This window comes from Acanthochromis polyacanthus, chromosome 15 (genome assembly GCF_021347895.1).
Source record: "Acanthochromis polyacanthus isolate Apoly-LR-REF ecotype Palm Island chromosome 15, KAUST_Apoly_ChrSc, whole genome shotgun sequence".
Lineage (NCBI taxonomy): Eukaryota > Metazoa > Chordata > Actinopteri > Pomacentridae > Acanthochromis > Acanthochromis polyacanthus.
In genome coordinates, this window is record NC_067127.1 from 6,455,991 (window position 1) to 6,473,135 (window position 17,145).

At 40.8% G+C, this 17,145-nt stretch overlaps 1 protein-coding gene across 2 annotated transcripts in view; it reads left to right on the top strand.

Annotated features, from left to right (window-relative positions):
- LOC110954071 (protein bicaudal C homolog 1) overlaps window positions 1-17,145 on the top strand; it is a 66,789-nt gene that overhangs the window by 12,880 nt on the left and 36,764 nt on the right. For both annotated transcript variants that reach the window (XM_022198370.2, XM_051959737.1), the window contains exons 2-3: window positions 7,022-7,068; window positions 16,800-16,869. In XM_022198370.2, the coding sequence (XP_022054062.1) occupies window positions 7,022-7,068; window positions 16,800-16,869 (117 nt within the window). The remainder of the gene's footprint in view (window positions 1-7,021; window positions 7,069-16,799; window positions 16,870-17,145) is intronic.

A 17,145-nucleotide genomic window follows, 5' to 3' on the forward strand; every position in this document is an offset into this window, starting at 1 on the left:
TGAATGGATAATGGCTCACATGTACGCGATGAGGTATTTGCCCTCTTGTTATTGGAAAAGTTGTAACTTGGCTTTTTGTTACACTTGGTTCTCCTTCTCAAACTTTCCATTAAACCTGCTTAGTGTAGGTCTGAAACTATCTAATGCGGAAACTGCTCATGTCAAAAAATGTCTTTTGATTTATTAAGGCTGTTGTCTCTATAGTTTGCTTGATTGTTGTGTGTGGAACGAAGCCAAAAACTGTAGAAATCAACGCTGTTTACATTCCTGCAGTGTCAAAACAGCGGAATCTCCCAGAAAGTTAGTCTTTCCACAAAATAATGGATCCCAGACCCCGCTCCATCTGCCAGCATCACGTCCCACATGCTTTCCACTGCGACTTCTCTCAGCTCTTTACATGCAGTGACGGTGATTGGATACATTAAATAATTACAGGGAGAAAAATAGAGGGTGTGGATCTGATTAACTGCAACCATCGCGTCTAGTTTCTCATATTAGAAGACAGTCAAGTTAGCTGCACTATTTCAGTTATTTGCTCCCTATTAGCAAAAATGCTCAAGGCGACGGAGCTGATTGCAACATGTGAACTGTGCTCAGGGGTTTTGTGTCGTTTCTCAGCTGCGATGCCTGTACAGTCTGCCGTGCTGGAAGGGAGGAGTGCTGCATTGTCCTCGCATAACCTGGTTTGAAAAAAGCGATGGCGTTCAAGCACTTGAGAAATAAATGAAACAAGTCTTTGATATGAATCAGAGCCACTAAATGCAGAAAAATATACTTTAAAGTAGGGATGTGCTCTTCAGCTCCAGTCCAAATGTTCAGTTTGCCCAAAGGAAGGCCTATAATTTAAATTGGATTTTTCTGTTGGCAGACAAAATAATAGGGTTCTTGGTTATCTAAGTAATGAGGCGGGAGCTATGCATTCTTGTGGTAAAATGGATGTCAATTCTCTGACAAAGAAGCAAAAGACAAATGTTAAGATCTCTCTGATCTACTTCTTTCCCTTTGTAATTTTGCGTTGCTGGCAAATCATGTCAACAAAACAACCGGGAAACGTGAATGTTGTGAAAGGAGAAAGTTGAATTTGGTGGTTTCCTGCACTGAAAAGTTTGCTAGTCAGCAGCAGACTAATAATAGTGTGTCCTTTAATTCAACCATAAATATACAACTTGGGGCTAGTGGGCTAAGAATGCGCCAATGTGATGCTCTTTACTCGCCGTCTTTTGGTCATACAGGAGTGTTTTGGGTCTAACCATCACTGACTGACTTACCTGACCTGTCTGCATGTGTTGTTTTACTTATTGGTTGCACAGCCCTCATTTAATCACTACTTTTGTCACTTTACTATGTTTTCTAATTGAACTTTACATTAGACTTTCTTGTCCTCTAATTTTTTGCATTAGTCATTTCCACATGTCATATATCCGACTTCTTTCTCCATAGCACAAATAATATTTCATTGAAAAATTGTATATCCCAGTTCAAGATTATCATAATTGTCTGTAGGTTTTTAAATATTATTCCTGTTTTGTTTGTTTGTTTTTGTTACATTATCTTAGCTCAGTGTTTCTTTATTCTTCAATGATAAGGAAGGAAGGAAGGAAGGAAGGAAGGAAGGAGTATTGCAGCGGATGAAGTTTCAGGGTTGCTACTGCTGGAATACATGAAAGCTTTCAGTTGATCTGACTGGACAGAAAATTAGGGCTGTATTGTTTTTCCGGCTGTGTGAATCGTTCATGAGGAAACGACAGAATGAGCACCAGTTCTGTTACAAATGAAAGTGGCTGAATCTGCACCTGTGCAGGTAGTCAGCAACAGCCAAAAACTGGGATGAAAAGTATACATGCGACAGTATCCAAGATCATTTTGGAGTTCTGCAGCTGGTGTAGTTGGGATTCTCAAAAACAGGCTTATTCAGGTTTCTGAAATCAGGCAAATACGTGTTTGCATGCACACAGAAATGTATCAAAAACCTTGATCGTAGCCGCAATACTCAAGTCTAATACTAAGACACATTCTTTGTGTGCTAGCATACCTAACTATTGTAAAACTGATTCAACATGGACCTACAGTACTGTACGGTGGTTATTAGTGATAGTTATGAGCAGCGAGCAAGTGCTCTTATACTCCTGTAATGATTCCAGTAGATCATGCAGCAGAATTGTCCATCACTTTCTCTATTCCATTCAGTCTTATTGAAACCTGTAGCCCATTACCCACAATGCAACTGGACCGCCAACTGTTTAATTAGAAATCTCAATGTCTCGTGTTATGCCAGTAGTGATTAATGTAGCCTTGAGCTTCAAGCTGAGATGAGCTTATCTGAGATTTTCTAGCTCAGTCACAGCATGATGACATCCCCGTTCTTAACTGCACTACTGGTTGTTGTTTACCCAACCAGCTACAAACATTAAAACAGCCGCCAACAAACACTTCACCTTCTTTTGAGAGCTTTAGAATCAGAATTCTACTTGGTGAAGAACGTTGATGCCCTCCAAGTATAAATGCCTCAATTAGCTTTTCCCTTACAGCAAACTGAGAGCAGAATTTGGTTTTAGAAAGCTCAACTACGACTTATTTTGCAACCTGCAGCACACAATTTAGCTATAAGTAAGATACGATTATGTTCCTTCATATGTTAATATACCGCAGAGCTCCTCGGACCCCCAGCTGTGACCCTCCTGTTGCTGCTCTGGGTCGCCCCACGGCCAGTTTACTCATCTGCCGACAGGATGTTTTGCTCTCACCACATGGCTCATGTTTACCTTCATGTTTAATGTCAGATTCCTTTCAGCTCCAACATTTCATGCGGCAAGAATGCTCTTGAATTGTGTTTGTCAGTTTGTTGTTGTGGCGTTGCATTTTTTAAATCTCTTCCTCATTCGGGTCAGTACGTCTCATTGAACCTTATTGTTTGACTCTGACAGGTTTGGTTTAGATGTTAATGGCTGAAATTGTAATAGAGCTGAAATTGTACCACGGAAATTTTTTTTAAGGAAATAGCTGCCATTTAATATGTGTACCATGGTTCAAAGTTGCCCCTATTAGAGGCTGATGCTACATTAAATGCTTAGAGGAGAAATCCACGTATAATGCAGCTTTTCATGTACTTGTGCCATCAGAAGAGGAGGGTAATGCAATGTTTTGCAACTGTACTTTCTTGCTGAGTGTCTGATCCAGCCGTGTCGTGTCCTTGACTCAGATCAACATACAGCAGAGCTTTTTCACTGCGTGAATCCAAAGTTTAACAGTGCATCATTTCTCAGTAGAGTTATGATGATGTGATTTTTCTGCCAATAACAGAAGTGAATGTGGCCTTTTGGTTGACTTGCAGTTAATCCTGTTTTCTATTTCTCTCAGTATTTTGCCACTGACAGAGACTTTCCCAGAGGATTTAGTTTTGTTTAGTTGCTAAAAGAATACCAAGACCACAGAAGAAGAGCAACTGGTCTGCTGCACTAGACAGTTTTCCACCAGACAAGTGGGAAAAACCGTCTGTTTGATGTCGCTGCACTCCTCTTTGTTTGTCTTACGGGAAACAGCATCGGGGTCGATCTTTCATAATGTTGGATGGCTTCAGGCCACCTAAGAGATGAGCACTTCTGTCAGGGCTGTTTTATTCTAAACTAAATATTGGATGTAAGCACTTAAACATACTATCATCAGGACGAAGCAGATATGCACAAGTGGCCTTATCATCAACTATTTGAGCATTTTTAGGGCTGATATTAACTCTCATGTTAGTTAATCTACTGATGCTTTATCAATTATTTATTTATTCTGTGCCTTCTCCACTTTCCGCAGTTCAAATCATCCTTTTTTGTGGCAGTTAAAAGCTGAAAAAGTATAGCATGAGATGCAGAAAAGCAAAGAGTTGTTTGAATTTAGGGAGATGTGACAGATTAGTTTTATTTTGGCTTAATAAATTGTCTATAAAACCAGTCGGATATTAAAACTGTAGATTAGTTTTATCTCGAATTGCTAAATAAAGAGTCGTCTTAACTAATGAAATTTAAACGCGCTTCACATCGATGTTTACAGCTGGCTGCGTGCCCTTTCCGCTCTCTTCGTCATTATCGGTCTTGTCTGTTATCTGATTATGTGCAGCATTTGGCGGCAGGCCGAGAGCATCACTGCGAGCAACAGCTATTTGGTAAAGTCACTGTTGGTTTACACTTAAATCAAAGGCTCTTCAGGCAGCTAAAGATGCGTCCAACATTACTTGGAACAACCTTGTTATTTCACCATCCGTGACGGATTTCATTTGTTAATGGCACTCTTGCCTGAATGTCCCAACAGCTGGAATTTTCAGTGTTTTCAAAGCTGGAGATGTTTAAATCATCAGCAAAACTGTATGTGTTGTACATCAGTGGATTTGTAGTCTTGGGGTGAAAATTGGATTGATCGTTGCAGATTAAGGAGGATGATTCTTGGCAGTTGTTTCTTAATGTTTATGACCAGTTGCTGATTTACTATGGTGTTCTCCTACACTGGCCAAAAGTTTCTGATCTTTCCTTTTATTAGTCCTCTGGTTTGAATGATGAGCTAAGAAGCTGCCGGAATTCATCATTATCAGTGTAATGGGGTAGTGAGCATTTGGCGTAAACAAATTTAACTCACCTGTTGAGTCGAGGCAGACAAGACTCTACGTCTTCATTAAGTGTGGTCCAGACTTGTTTACTAGAAAGCCTGCATAAGTACAAACATGTGTTAAATCCTCATGATGTGGGTAGTGTGAGCATTGTTTCTTGTGAAAAGGAAACTGTTTTTATTTTCTGTTGACATGTGTTGTTGATGGGAAAGTCTTACTGTTTCTCACGCTCACATCGTGGTCACCATGTAATACTGTGTGCATTGGAGGTATTGCATAATTTTAACCAGAACAGGTTTTATAAATTTGAGGAAATTCTACAGAAAATTTGAGCAAGATTTGTTGGATTTTAAAAATAATATGATGATGGAGGGGTGTAATTTACCATGCCATTGCGTGTTTTTGAAATATATCGTGTGGGGCTGCAAACAATCAATTTGTCAGTTATTTTTCGATTTATCATTGGCCGTCAGTTGTTTTAAGAGGCCAAGACAAAATCAGCACATTCTCATTCTGAAACTGAAAATAGAAAAAACTTTTGGCATTTTTTCTTGGAAAAACAACTGAAATAGTTAATCAATTATCAAAATATTTCACTCTTGATCAGCTGATAGTCCACCGAGATGACCCTCTCTGCTTAAATTGAACTTTTTTACCCTGTTAACATGTCATTATTGTGTATTCTTTTTATGTGTTAGGAGAAATATCATGAGTGAAATAAGCCAAGGCTGAGCATTTCTACTGTGAAACTGCAGCTCACCAATTAGGGCAGTGGTTGGCAACTGGCGGCCCGTGGGCCAAAACTGGACTGTCAGGAATAATATCTGGCCCGCCAGATGATTTGGAAAATTTGATTTGGCACGGAGCCAAGCCAGTCCGTCACCGCAACACGAAACTCCCGTGGTCAGCTGCTGCCGGTCATTTCTGCGTTCGCGCTACTGGTCGGACACGGTTGTACCAGCGAGATTTCGGTGAGCAACAGTGTGTGCAAAACATGTGTATGTCTCGGGAGTCATTTTTTACTACATCTGTGATCAGAATTGAGACGTGTGTCCCAAGCAGCGGCGATCAGCTGTATCGCCACAGCCACATCTACTTGACGACCCCTGAATTAGGGTATCAAAAAACAGATTCACACAGTGAGAATTTTATATGTAACAACATTCTTCCTCAGAATCAGTTTCTGGTGCCAACATCTGTGGCTGCATTATTCAAGTATTGCAACTTGCTATTGATTGGCGTAGAATAATTTCACAGCAGAGTTGTTGGCTAGCTGGTGTGCTCGAGCTGCAGCAGCTAGGAAGAAGTGGGTTGAGACAAAGGCAGTGACTTCATAAAGTTACATCTAAGCTATTTTAAGGTTAGAAAGAATCATTTTCATTAAAATGTTTCTAAATTTGTCATTTTAATACACAGATAAGTTTCGAGAGCGCTAATCAATGACCAGAGTGGGACTTTTAAACTCCTCGTCAATTTTAGATTCATTCTAGTCCAAGCACTTACTCTGAAATAGAAGATGAAATAGGACTTTGGTTTTCTTCTAATCTTAACATCTTTCTTGTTGTTGCACTGAGGTCAGCATTCAGGACTCAGCTGTATAACCCGCAATGACTCTGCTGCTCATGACCCAGATTTACAGTACGCAGACAGCCGTAGATCCTTCTCGAGAAATCTGGCTGAAATGCATCATTAAACCTTCGCTGTACTCCCAAATGACAGAGAAACATGAGAACTCTCCTTGGATAGCAGATATGTAGTTTGCATCAACAGAGCTGCCACAGTCAGAAGGACTTGCAGATGTGTTGGAGCGGCTTCAGGCCCGACCTGCTTTGGTGGTTGGCTTTCTGCTTCCATCCAGCATATTGTATCAGCTAAGGGAGTTTCTTGGCATTTTCACCTTCTTGGAAAGTTACTTAAAAACGCCAGGGCTATTCTGAGGGTTTATTTTGTTTACAGGTGATGTGGGGCAACTTGGTAGCCTGCAGTTGCCAAGACCAGAAGTTTACAGTGCGCTGACAGACAAATTTCAAAAGCGTGAAAGCCTTTTTTAAGAAGTGAGAAACCGACACCAGTCGATCCAAACGTGGCACGAAACACTCCATTACCGGCTACTGTAGAGCGCTCAAATATTTTTACTGTATCCATCAATTTGTTACACGGAAGCTGTATCCAATCTCTGGGATTATAGAAAATTACTTGGAACATTTTATTCCATTCCTGCAAATCAGCAGTATCAGTAACGGTGCCAAACACAATATCCAAAGAAATCGAGATCCACCGTAAACACAGCTTTGAATGAAGATACCGTAACATTTTGAGGGCCGGTTAATCTGTGTGTGATTTGGCCGCGTTAGGGTTGCGTTTTGCATTCAAAACTGAGTAACTCTGTGCGGTTTTATGAATTTATTTTTCTCTTTCTCTGTCTCTCTCTAGCTGCCTCCGAGGGGAGAGTCAATGGCGGGGAGGATTTCTTTCAGAAGGTGAGTGTGTAGTCTGCTGTTGGATAATGTTTTGCTTTGTCTTTGGGTTGTGTTCGAGCCCACTGAGCAGCGCTTGGTAAGGGAGCAGATGTCAGGTGCTCCTCCAGTCACTCCTAATCGCAAATCCAAACAAATAAAAACAACGGAATGACACTGACGCTCAACCACTCCAGGCCTCTGATGCTAAACGCAGCTGACACAACAGTCAGGCCTTTCTCACTTACATAATCTGCCATCATATACGAGATTGTTTAAAACAATGCCAAACACAGGCCCAATCAGACCAGCGCTGCCTCAGTATTACGCTTATTTTAGTCAGTGATTTAATTAGTATTCTCAAGGTTCACTTCATTCAATAAAAAAAGGATTCGCTTCAGTGATCTTAAATAGTCTTGAATGGGTGACAACCTGCTCACATTCTCTCCCCGGTGCACATTGATCATACGGGTGTGAGACTTTGTCTGGATTTAAAAAGTTATTGCACAGTTTTAATAATTCTTTTATTGCGAAATGGTCTTTCATACAAGTTCTAATAGCAAAGGCTCATTTTCTAAGGTACTAAGCCCCCAGTGAAGTCATTTCTAGATATTCACTAATGACTCCTTCAGCTTTAATTCTTCCAATTAATCCTCACCAGAGTTATGAAGTATGAACAATATAAAACATTAATTGCAACAGACTAATTACCTTAATACAACTTCCTAAAATAGACTGTATTTCTCAAATTGTTGAGCTAGAGACCGGAGAGACGTGTCGGCTTCTAAAGCTCAACAGTCACGACAGTCTGAAGGCCAAGTCATGCTGCTCGTAACCACACAGGGCTCTATTCAGACTACAAAGGGTCCATGTTGGTCTGTACACAGATGGTCACATTGCCCCATATAGAATAAACACAGAAAAACACATCAGACTCCTGTGGCTGTTTCTGAAAGGCTTTGACTTTGTACTTTTTGCAGGATATAGCAGCTAGTTATGCTGTGTCACTGATTATTCCTGAGGTGTACCGAGCGCAGTGGGTGGACATAGTACAGGATTTCTGTAGAGTTTAAAACCTTACCCTCTATTTGTGCACCATCAGTGGAACACCAACAGCTACAAGTCAGAGCACCTTCCACATCTGGCAGCGACTAATTCAACTGCAGCTCTTTTAGTGATATATTAAAAAGTTGTGGGTAATGGTGAATCTTGTTGCACAATCTCTCCTCAAAACAAGTATTTGTGTTGAGCATAATTTGTTTTCCTTGCATATGATCAGTCGCTGCATCCCAGGAAAACAAAGCATTTGTTGTCGTGCGTACAGTTGGCATAGTCACAAATTTTGGCCTCCACACAGATGCCTGGGAACCTTTGTAAAATTGCGTAAGCGACATCATTTATGTCCCATTGAACTTTGAGGAACCTGCAGACATGCAGCACGAGTTTTCCTTTACACAAAGAGATCTGATATAGAAGCAAGGTAACATGGTGGTATAGGGGTCACTGAAGCCCCTGTTTAGCCTTGAAATGGTTGACAGTCCCTTTGAGTTTTGGCCACTTGAAGCCCAACAACCAAACAAATAGATGACATATACATTGAAAACCTTTGCTAACAAAAAACATAAATCTGACAAATAAAGTTTATTGGCTGAAGAATGACCATTTAGTAAAGAATGTACATTCTCTTGCCCTTTCACACACTGGTAATTAGACCCGTCCCTTGGAGTGAGTATTGAGGCTCTCACCTACCTACCACACTGTAATATTACTGTATACTCTGTTAGCACTAATAGAATAGCAACCATTAACCTTTGTAAATGTCTCGTATGAGGTACGATTAAGAGATTCTGTGAAAAAGCTGTTCTGTAGTCTCTTTGTGCAGTGATGCACTGCTGCCAGTGCCTCTGCAAACGTGCAACGCTCCCTGGAAGTCCCGTCACATAAACATGCCAAGCACCATTTGCCATGAGTGTTGAACATCCTGAACTGTGAAAAAACACAGACCCTTCACGGATTTGAATTTCATTTTGGGTAAGAGAAGGAAGCAGCCAGATCTGGCAAGTAGGGCAGCAGTGTTACATTGTTGTGGCCAAAAAAACAGTGCGTAATCACTATGTTGTGACCGCACTAGAGTGGCTATATATCATCACACCACATTTCAGGTTATTTGCGCCAAATATTCTCACTCAGACAATTCTGGATTTAGAGCAGAATTCTGCCGTGATAGTCCAACGCTTGGGGATTAATTCTTCATGCACAACCATGTAAATCGTGAAGACATCAAGTACGTTCCTGACCTGGTAACCCCTGTCCACTTTTGGAAACTGTGGGCTTTTTTTTATTTTTTTTTTTTTTTTTTTAAACTATTAAAACTACTGTCTCTTCTCTTGGTGGTAGCAGCAGACCAGCCTCTCATTTTTTTCTCTACTTTTAGCTCTGTGATTTTGTACATGAAGAAATCCTCTACATCCAGCAGTGGTCACAAAAACACACGTCCTGCTGTTGATAGCTTGCCGTCACGCTGTCTCCTGACTGCTCACGCATGTTACCATGCACACGCCATGCACGTCTATGAACTGGCAACCAGATTGCCCAGATTTGTTCAGTTTAAATGCTGGTTATTGGTTGGAAACACTGTGTTTTGCATCTGATTTCGGTATTGGCATGATCAATCATGGTTCAAAATTATAACTTTTCACATGGCACTGATAATAGAAACATTATAGAACAATGCAGGGTAACTGATGACCCTAAATTAATCGTGACACCAGATATTTTAAAGGTATCTTGTTAATTATGTGGTTCTTTTTAAGTATCTCAAGTGGATTCATTTTTGTTTATAGCCCAGCTTCTTGATTATGTTAAACTCCCTCTAGTATGTTAAAGGGCTGTAATGAAATAAATGATGGACAGCGGTTTGTTTTAGCAGTCCTCCTTTGTCTATTTTCCATATTTGTTTTTTTTTTGAGGTTAGGAAGCTGAGCTAAATGTCAAAGAAGTAGGCAATTTAACTGTCCCTGAAGCAGTTTTCAAAAACCCAAGTAATGCAAACCAGGCGCCTTAAGATTCCCCTCATTGGAATTTTAACTAGGACTCTAGATACTGTATGTAACCCTGTCTCCACCTCTCTGGTCTGGATTTAACCGTAATGTTTAAGATATCCTGTGTAGATGTCTACCCAAGTCCACAAAGCCGTTCTGCCAAAATACGACTGTTGCCGTGTTGACTTTGCCAGCCATATTTTTTAAAGTCCTTGGCTTGAATATTGTCACAGCTTGTTCAAAGAAACAGTGGTTACTTGAGGTTAAATTGTCAATTAGAAATTAGTGTGCAGCTGTTTGAGTTGGCAGACTGGCGAGTGGCAGTAAAAGAGGAGTGCTGCAGTCATGTTTTCGTTGTAGAATTTCCATTTGGATAACTCTGTATAGTTTCCCTCTGATAGCGTGATCACCATACATGCCCAATTAAAGTCGGGAAAATAAACAGCGAGTGCGACTGTGGAACAGTATTGTTGAAAGAAAATGGATGAGGTGTGTGAAATACCTTGAAGTTGATGAAAATGGAAACTCTTAGTTGGACCGCTTCCTGCCCGTCCAACACACCCATGTACCTCACACACTCATTCAGACTCATAAAGTACATGCGTAGACACTCTTTCCCTCACGTAAGAAAGCATCTGGTCATTTTTACACACAAGGCTTTGGGAATGAGATTTTGGAGTTGCTTCAGCAGGGAGATGTCGACTCCGGTCGCTGACAAGAGCAACATTAAATGGTCCCACCCCCGCACTTTCTCCCCAGGTCCGCTCGCTGTGGTTGATCAAACTCTCTTACTCACTGTCTGCTGGACTTCCTTTGGAGTTCAGAACAACAGTTTTGTAATGGAGTGCAAACAGTCCCTGCTCTTTATGCAGTCAGTGAAGGGGTAAAGAAGGTGGCAGACAAAGTTGGACCACAGGAGGGTCCCCCAGCTGGGAAATCAGCCATGTGCAAGTCCCTGCAGCTCACATGAGGGAATCTCGCCTGCTACAGCCCTCTGCTCGCCCTTTGTTTTGGTCTTCTTTCTCTGCCTCATGTTTTCCCTCTTCTCTCGTCTCTCCTGTCCCCTGCTGCCGTTTCAGTGTTATTTCATCTCTATTGAATCACTGGTGTCTCATTGTTGTCAGTCTGCTGCAACGGGGATTTCTGTACAAGGGAAGTACTTGATTGTATTACGGAAAGCGTGCATCAGACAATAGCTCAAAGTTTTGGACTATGCATCAGAACACAGCACAGACCAGGAAGCCGTTTTGGAAAGAAGTTGAGTCGTGGGGCAGCTAAGAGTCGAGACGCCCGGCTGGCTAAGACGGTAACTGTGCACCACAGAACGAGCTTGGAGTGGATTTGACTCGTGCCTTTGAACCTCCAGCCAGTTCATCCCTGATCCCCCCTCCAACTTCCATCTCTCCATCCCAGAGGTTGTGGTTCTGTAAATAATGCCAGGCGTGATATATAAGTGCCAGTGCACTCAGATCCGTGGCCAGGCGTAATTCATTTCATTTGGTTTGTAGTGCTGAAGCATCTTGTGTTTCATTGCGCTGACACAGAGCAAATATGAAAAATTGAGACTGTCAGGATGAAATATTTGGGTTGGCAACAAAAAAATCATGAGATGTTGAAATAAGTAGGTCAGTGTGAGTGGCATCAAAACACACATAAACAAATGTTTGTGTTTTACCCGACAGTTTAAATTATTATGCTAGTGAAGGATGTGGAGCCTTGATTATAATTCAGCAACATGTTTCCTGCAAAAGTGCCCCCACCCCTTGGAGTGTGTGCTGCTCTTTCATAGCCATGCATATGTTACCATTAGCCCCTAGGAGTAATGGGGCTGTAGCTGCGAGTTAGCACTCGGATTGTTAACATCACTGAGTCTCGTGGGGATGCTTCAGCCGATGCTGTCAGCTTCGAGCACCGCTGCTCTCTCAGACTCTTAACTTTGCTTACAGCCGCTTTACACCCTCGAAAGCCCTCTGCGTCCCCTTCACAGACACACACACACACACACACACACACACACACACACACACACACACACACACACACACACACACACACACACACACACACACACACACACGCATACATTCCAGCTGAATCAACAGCTGCAGCGAGGTCCAGGAAACATGCCTCTGCCATGTTCATCGCTGCCGTGATAAACGAACACAGTCACGTGTGTCGAACGCATGTGTCGTCTTTGAAGACATTTCCTTAATGAGATCCTGTTTGATTTTTTTTTTTTTAAACATACAGCTCTGCGACACATCTGTGTACACCATAAACCTCAAAGAAACAATTATGTCAAGGTCATGCCGTGCAATTTATCAGAGCCATTTCTCTATTCATTTCAGCAAAAGGTGGGGCGGCAGAGAAGAAAGAGCAGACCGGTCAACGTATAGGTTACTTAATTTGTGCAAATATCTTGACCCATTTGAGAGGTATTTGCGAGCCCCTTCATAAAAATAAACACCATCCACCCTTTAAAATGGTGTGTGGTCCGTCAGAAATCAGTCCCATCTGCAGAACGCTGCCAAGAACAGCAACGCTGGACAGGAAACCGGTTTCTTTGGACAAAGCCCTTTTTTACAGAAAAATGATGAGGCATACAGCGTCATGTCTGATCATTTTCGGAAAGTAAAACTGATGGTCTGAAATGTCATTTTTTTTATCAACTTTACTGGTTTTCTACACTACATTGTTGTTTTCATATGCATGTTAAAAGACAGAAAAATACATTTGGAAATAAGCACTTTAGTCATCTGCTCTTTGTTCCAGTATGGCCACTATAATTTCTGTGTGCTCTGAAAGTTAGATTTCTTTAATTCCCCCTTTTAAACTGAACGCCTTCTTGACAAAATCCAGACATGTCTATCACTGTCAAAGAGGACTGATTTTAAGAGCTAAAGTCAAAAAAGCTCAAGACAAAACTAAAGGAAGACTTTCTCCTCATCACTGAGAACAGAATGTCCTCCTAATATTGTTTGTGATGCATCCAGCTGTTGGTGAAAGTATGCGAAGAAAAGTTTGCGTTCAGCTGCAGGGGTATTTTGTGATTTACTGTCCTTTCTCCAAGATACCAGGCAACAGTTTGGAGGGTGTCATGCTGGAGATTAGAGCTGTTGGTGCCTCTGGCGAGTACGAATCCCTGTAAAAACAACAAAAAAACTTGTCAGATTTTGGTTTCAGGTCTGAATTTCACTGCGTGTAAAACCTTTCTGAGTGAATAGATGAATAATATTATTGCAACACTTGTGAAACTATTGCAGAGAAGAGTGATCAAAGCCTTCCAGTAGGAGGACCAAAATGGGGTGATCATTAGCACACCGGATGCTAGCGCTGAAACTATTTTCAGCTTAGTCATTTTAATGGTACCACAAATGAATTCAGGATAAAAATAGTTGTGTAAGATCATCTGAGAGGAATTCAGCTTCTTTTTTATTGCACAATATGGTAGTAAAGTTCTCTTAGGCTCCCTGATTCACTCAGGTGGAACTGGAAGTAAACACAGAGCCGCAGGCAGGTTATATCACTGCCATTAGGTGATGATAGTAGTTCCAGAAGACATGCAGTTTGGATTGAGAGCTTCTGAGAGAGCGGAGGAGGATTGCAACAAAACATCAATAAAGATGCATTTGTCATACAAATGTGTTGTGCAATGATTTTATTGGCTTGCAACGTTCTGTTTTATGAGGAAGGCTTGTTTTGATGAAGACCAGACACTTTTGAAGGAAGAGTTTTTGAAGAATAACTCTCACAGCTGGCACTGATCGAAAGGTGCTTTAACTCTCTCAACCACAAGTTGTTTCTTGGCTTTTTTTTTTTTTGTTCCTGTCCCAGTCAATGTAGCCTTAGTATTCACTACAGTATAAAGTCCTGCACCTGTATGGAAAGAGCATAAGCATGGCTAACAGTACGATACAGTTGTAATGCTGTAAATCATAAAATAAAAAATGAAAGCTAATTTTTATTGATTCAATTGTCGTTTTGTAAAAATGGAGAGGGAAGAGATTGTGACAGAAAGTGTTACTAGACGTCTTCATTAATATGGATGACTAAAACGGTGACTCTACATACTATGGATATTTTACTGCTTGCGTTTATTTGCTCTGTGTAATCTGTCTGCAGTTCAACCAGAACACCACTCATGGCTTCTTGGTTATGGCAAAAACACAGATTTTTTTGTTTGTTTTTTGCAGAATCTGTTCCTGCAGATGGTTAACATTTGGTAATTCTTTAAAGATGATGTGTAGAATAAAGTGGTTTTGATTATATGTCCACAATTTTCAGCTTAGATCTGGTAGTTTTCCCAGAGAAATTGCATGTCACATGTGATTAGCGCCTTTTACATGCATTTTAACCCCACCTGTTGGTTTTAGGATCCAGAAGGTTAATAGAGGTTACATTTCTGACTTCATGGCTCTGTTTTGGCTTTGCTAATGGCAGAGGCGCCTCATTGTGTTGCTGGGCTGGGTTGTCTATTTTTTTTTTTTTCATTTGTGATTGTAGAATGTGGAAAAATCAGTGAGGCTTGAACAGGCTTCCAGTCAACCATCAGGGACTCGGTATGTAGCTGCAGAGTAAAGCGAGGCATGCTTCAGGCCTCCGTTTCACAGGTGTGTGAGGCTGGCAGTGGACAAGCTGCCAGCGTTTGTTGTAAAGGATGCCAAACAGGCCGTGCAACTTCCAGAATGGCATATGGACGAAATTTAGCACTTCCCTTTTTGATTCATGCACAAGATAGGAAAGCGAGCTTGACTGAAAAATAACGGCTAATATTTTAAAAATGAAGCCCGTGAATTGCAGTGCTGTTAAGCCGAGCATCTAATTAAATGGGGAGAACTGATTAATCTTAATGCACCTTCTCTCCCATCTGAGTTACAGTATGTGGCTTACGGCTTAATGCACTGGACCACTAAGGAATAATAAGTGGCAGCCGCTGCTCGTGTAACGACTTGAAGCAGTCCTCTGGTGCTCGATCACGTGGCTGAGACCTCGAGAAGTTTGAGAAATTCATATCTTCTCAACGCCCAAACACACAAACCCCTGGAAAGTATTAAAACAAACAGAAGACCGCAGGACGTTTGTGAAAACAACGATAGAGCTCATCGAGGACAAATGCATTAGCAGAGAGAGGGAGAGAGAGCACGTCAGCTTCTCATTTTTTGGAGAATGACTTTTTTCCCCCTTGTTTTCAGTATCAAACCATGCTCCTCTTGACATGCAGCTCTGATAGGGTTTGTTTGTGGGTTTGTAGGAGGAAAGGCAAGCAAGGTGAGCTTCCTCTTGGAGTATATAAGGTCAGCAGGTTACAGATTTCCATTTATTGGAATACTTACAGCCTCTTGACCTGCGACTTCCTCTGCCCTTTGTGCTCCTGGTCTTAGTGTGGATATTTGTCAGATGACTCCCGTATAGATTATCATCAGAATTTGTCATGTGTTCCAAATTCAAGTGTTTTATCCATCATTTGTTATTTTTTTTGCAGGGTTTAGCTGTAAGGATTTGGGTTTTGAGCCGGCACACATGTTTAGGCTGAACCTAATCACAGCTCCTTCAGCTTCTCCGCCTGACCTTTCCTTAACCCAAGATGTTTTTCTTTTTTTTTTGTAGTGATTTTAATAATCTGCCTCACTTTTCAGTGTTTCTTTTTATGTGCTTTCGACTAATGCCTTGTTTCTCATGTTCTCTGAAGTCAACAGAATGAGGCAATTGACTGATTATCAGCCTGGATGATTGTTGGGTCTGATAATCAGTATTTTTTGGATTATGGGTATCTTTTTTAACCTATACCTGATAAAAAATATATTATTTATGAAAGTGTTCTCTATCTGTAGTGAATGCTCTGTGGTCTTGAGCAGTGTCCCTCCCACTGTATTATCTAATTGGTCATAAATCACAAGTAATAGCCTCTCAACACTGAAGAATAACTGTTGATAAGGTCTCTTTATATATTTCAACTTTTTTAAACCCTAAATAAAGCTGGTCTGGATATGAATTATCATACTAATAGTCTGTAATGGTATTTCTGCTTAAAATATTTTTAAAAAGTAAGGGTTTGTTTAGTTCTTGTGAAATGATTAAACAACTTTCCATATGCCAAGCTTAGCAAAATCCATATTTAGACACAGTGGTCCAACTAAAGCCCAATGGATGCTAGTTTTTTGCCACCAATATTGGTACTAAAGTGTAAAATAATTGATTAACAAACATACACTACTGTTCAAAAACGTGGGGTCACAAAAGGCAATTTCATATTTTCCATGAAAGCTTACACTTTTATTCATGCGCTAACATAACTGTACAAGAATTTTCTGATCATCAATGAGCCTTTCAACACCGTTAGCTAACACAATGTAGCATTAGAACACAGGAGTGATGGTTGCTGGAAATGTTCCTCTGTACCCCTATGGAGATATTCCACTAAAAATCAGTTGTTTCCAGCTAGAATAGTCATTTACCACATTAACAATGTCTAGACTGGATTTATCATTCCTCTTATGTTATCTTCATTGAAAGGACTGCTTTTCTTTCAAAAATAAGGACATTTCTAAGTGACCCCAAACTTTTAAACAGTAGTATAGATGCTGATGATTATTATTAGTAATTCTTATTGTGATGGTTGTCAAGATTGAAGAATTACAATTGTATTTTTCCTGCCAACTCACAGTATTTTCCTGTAGATAAGCTAACATCAACCCCTCCTTCACTCTGTTCCAGATCATGGATGAGACCCAAACACAGATAGCCTGGCCCTCCAAACTGAAAATCGGAGCCAAGTCCAAAAAAGGTGACTGTTTCGTCTTCTTCATTATCAGACTCATGGGATTAAGAGAAGGACAGACTCTTCTATGCATGGCCTCCATTGTTTTTGACATCTGCGACTCGAGTTTTTGCTGGTGGTCCTACAGAATAAATGAATCTGATTTCAAATAAAGATCTGTAATTTCTAACATGTGTCCCAGCAACTCTTACAGCTAAACCTGAATTGTGTTCCTGTCCGAGATGGGTGGAGTCGGTGTTGAATTTGCCAGAAATATGTTCTCTGGAAAGTCAGATGGATGAG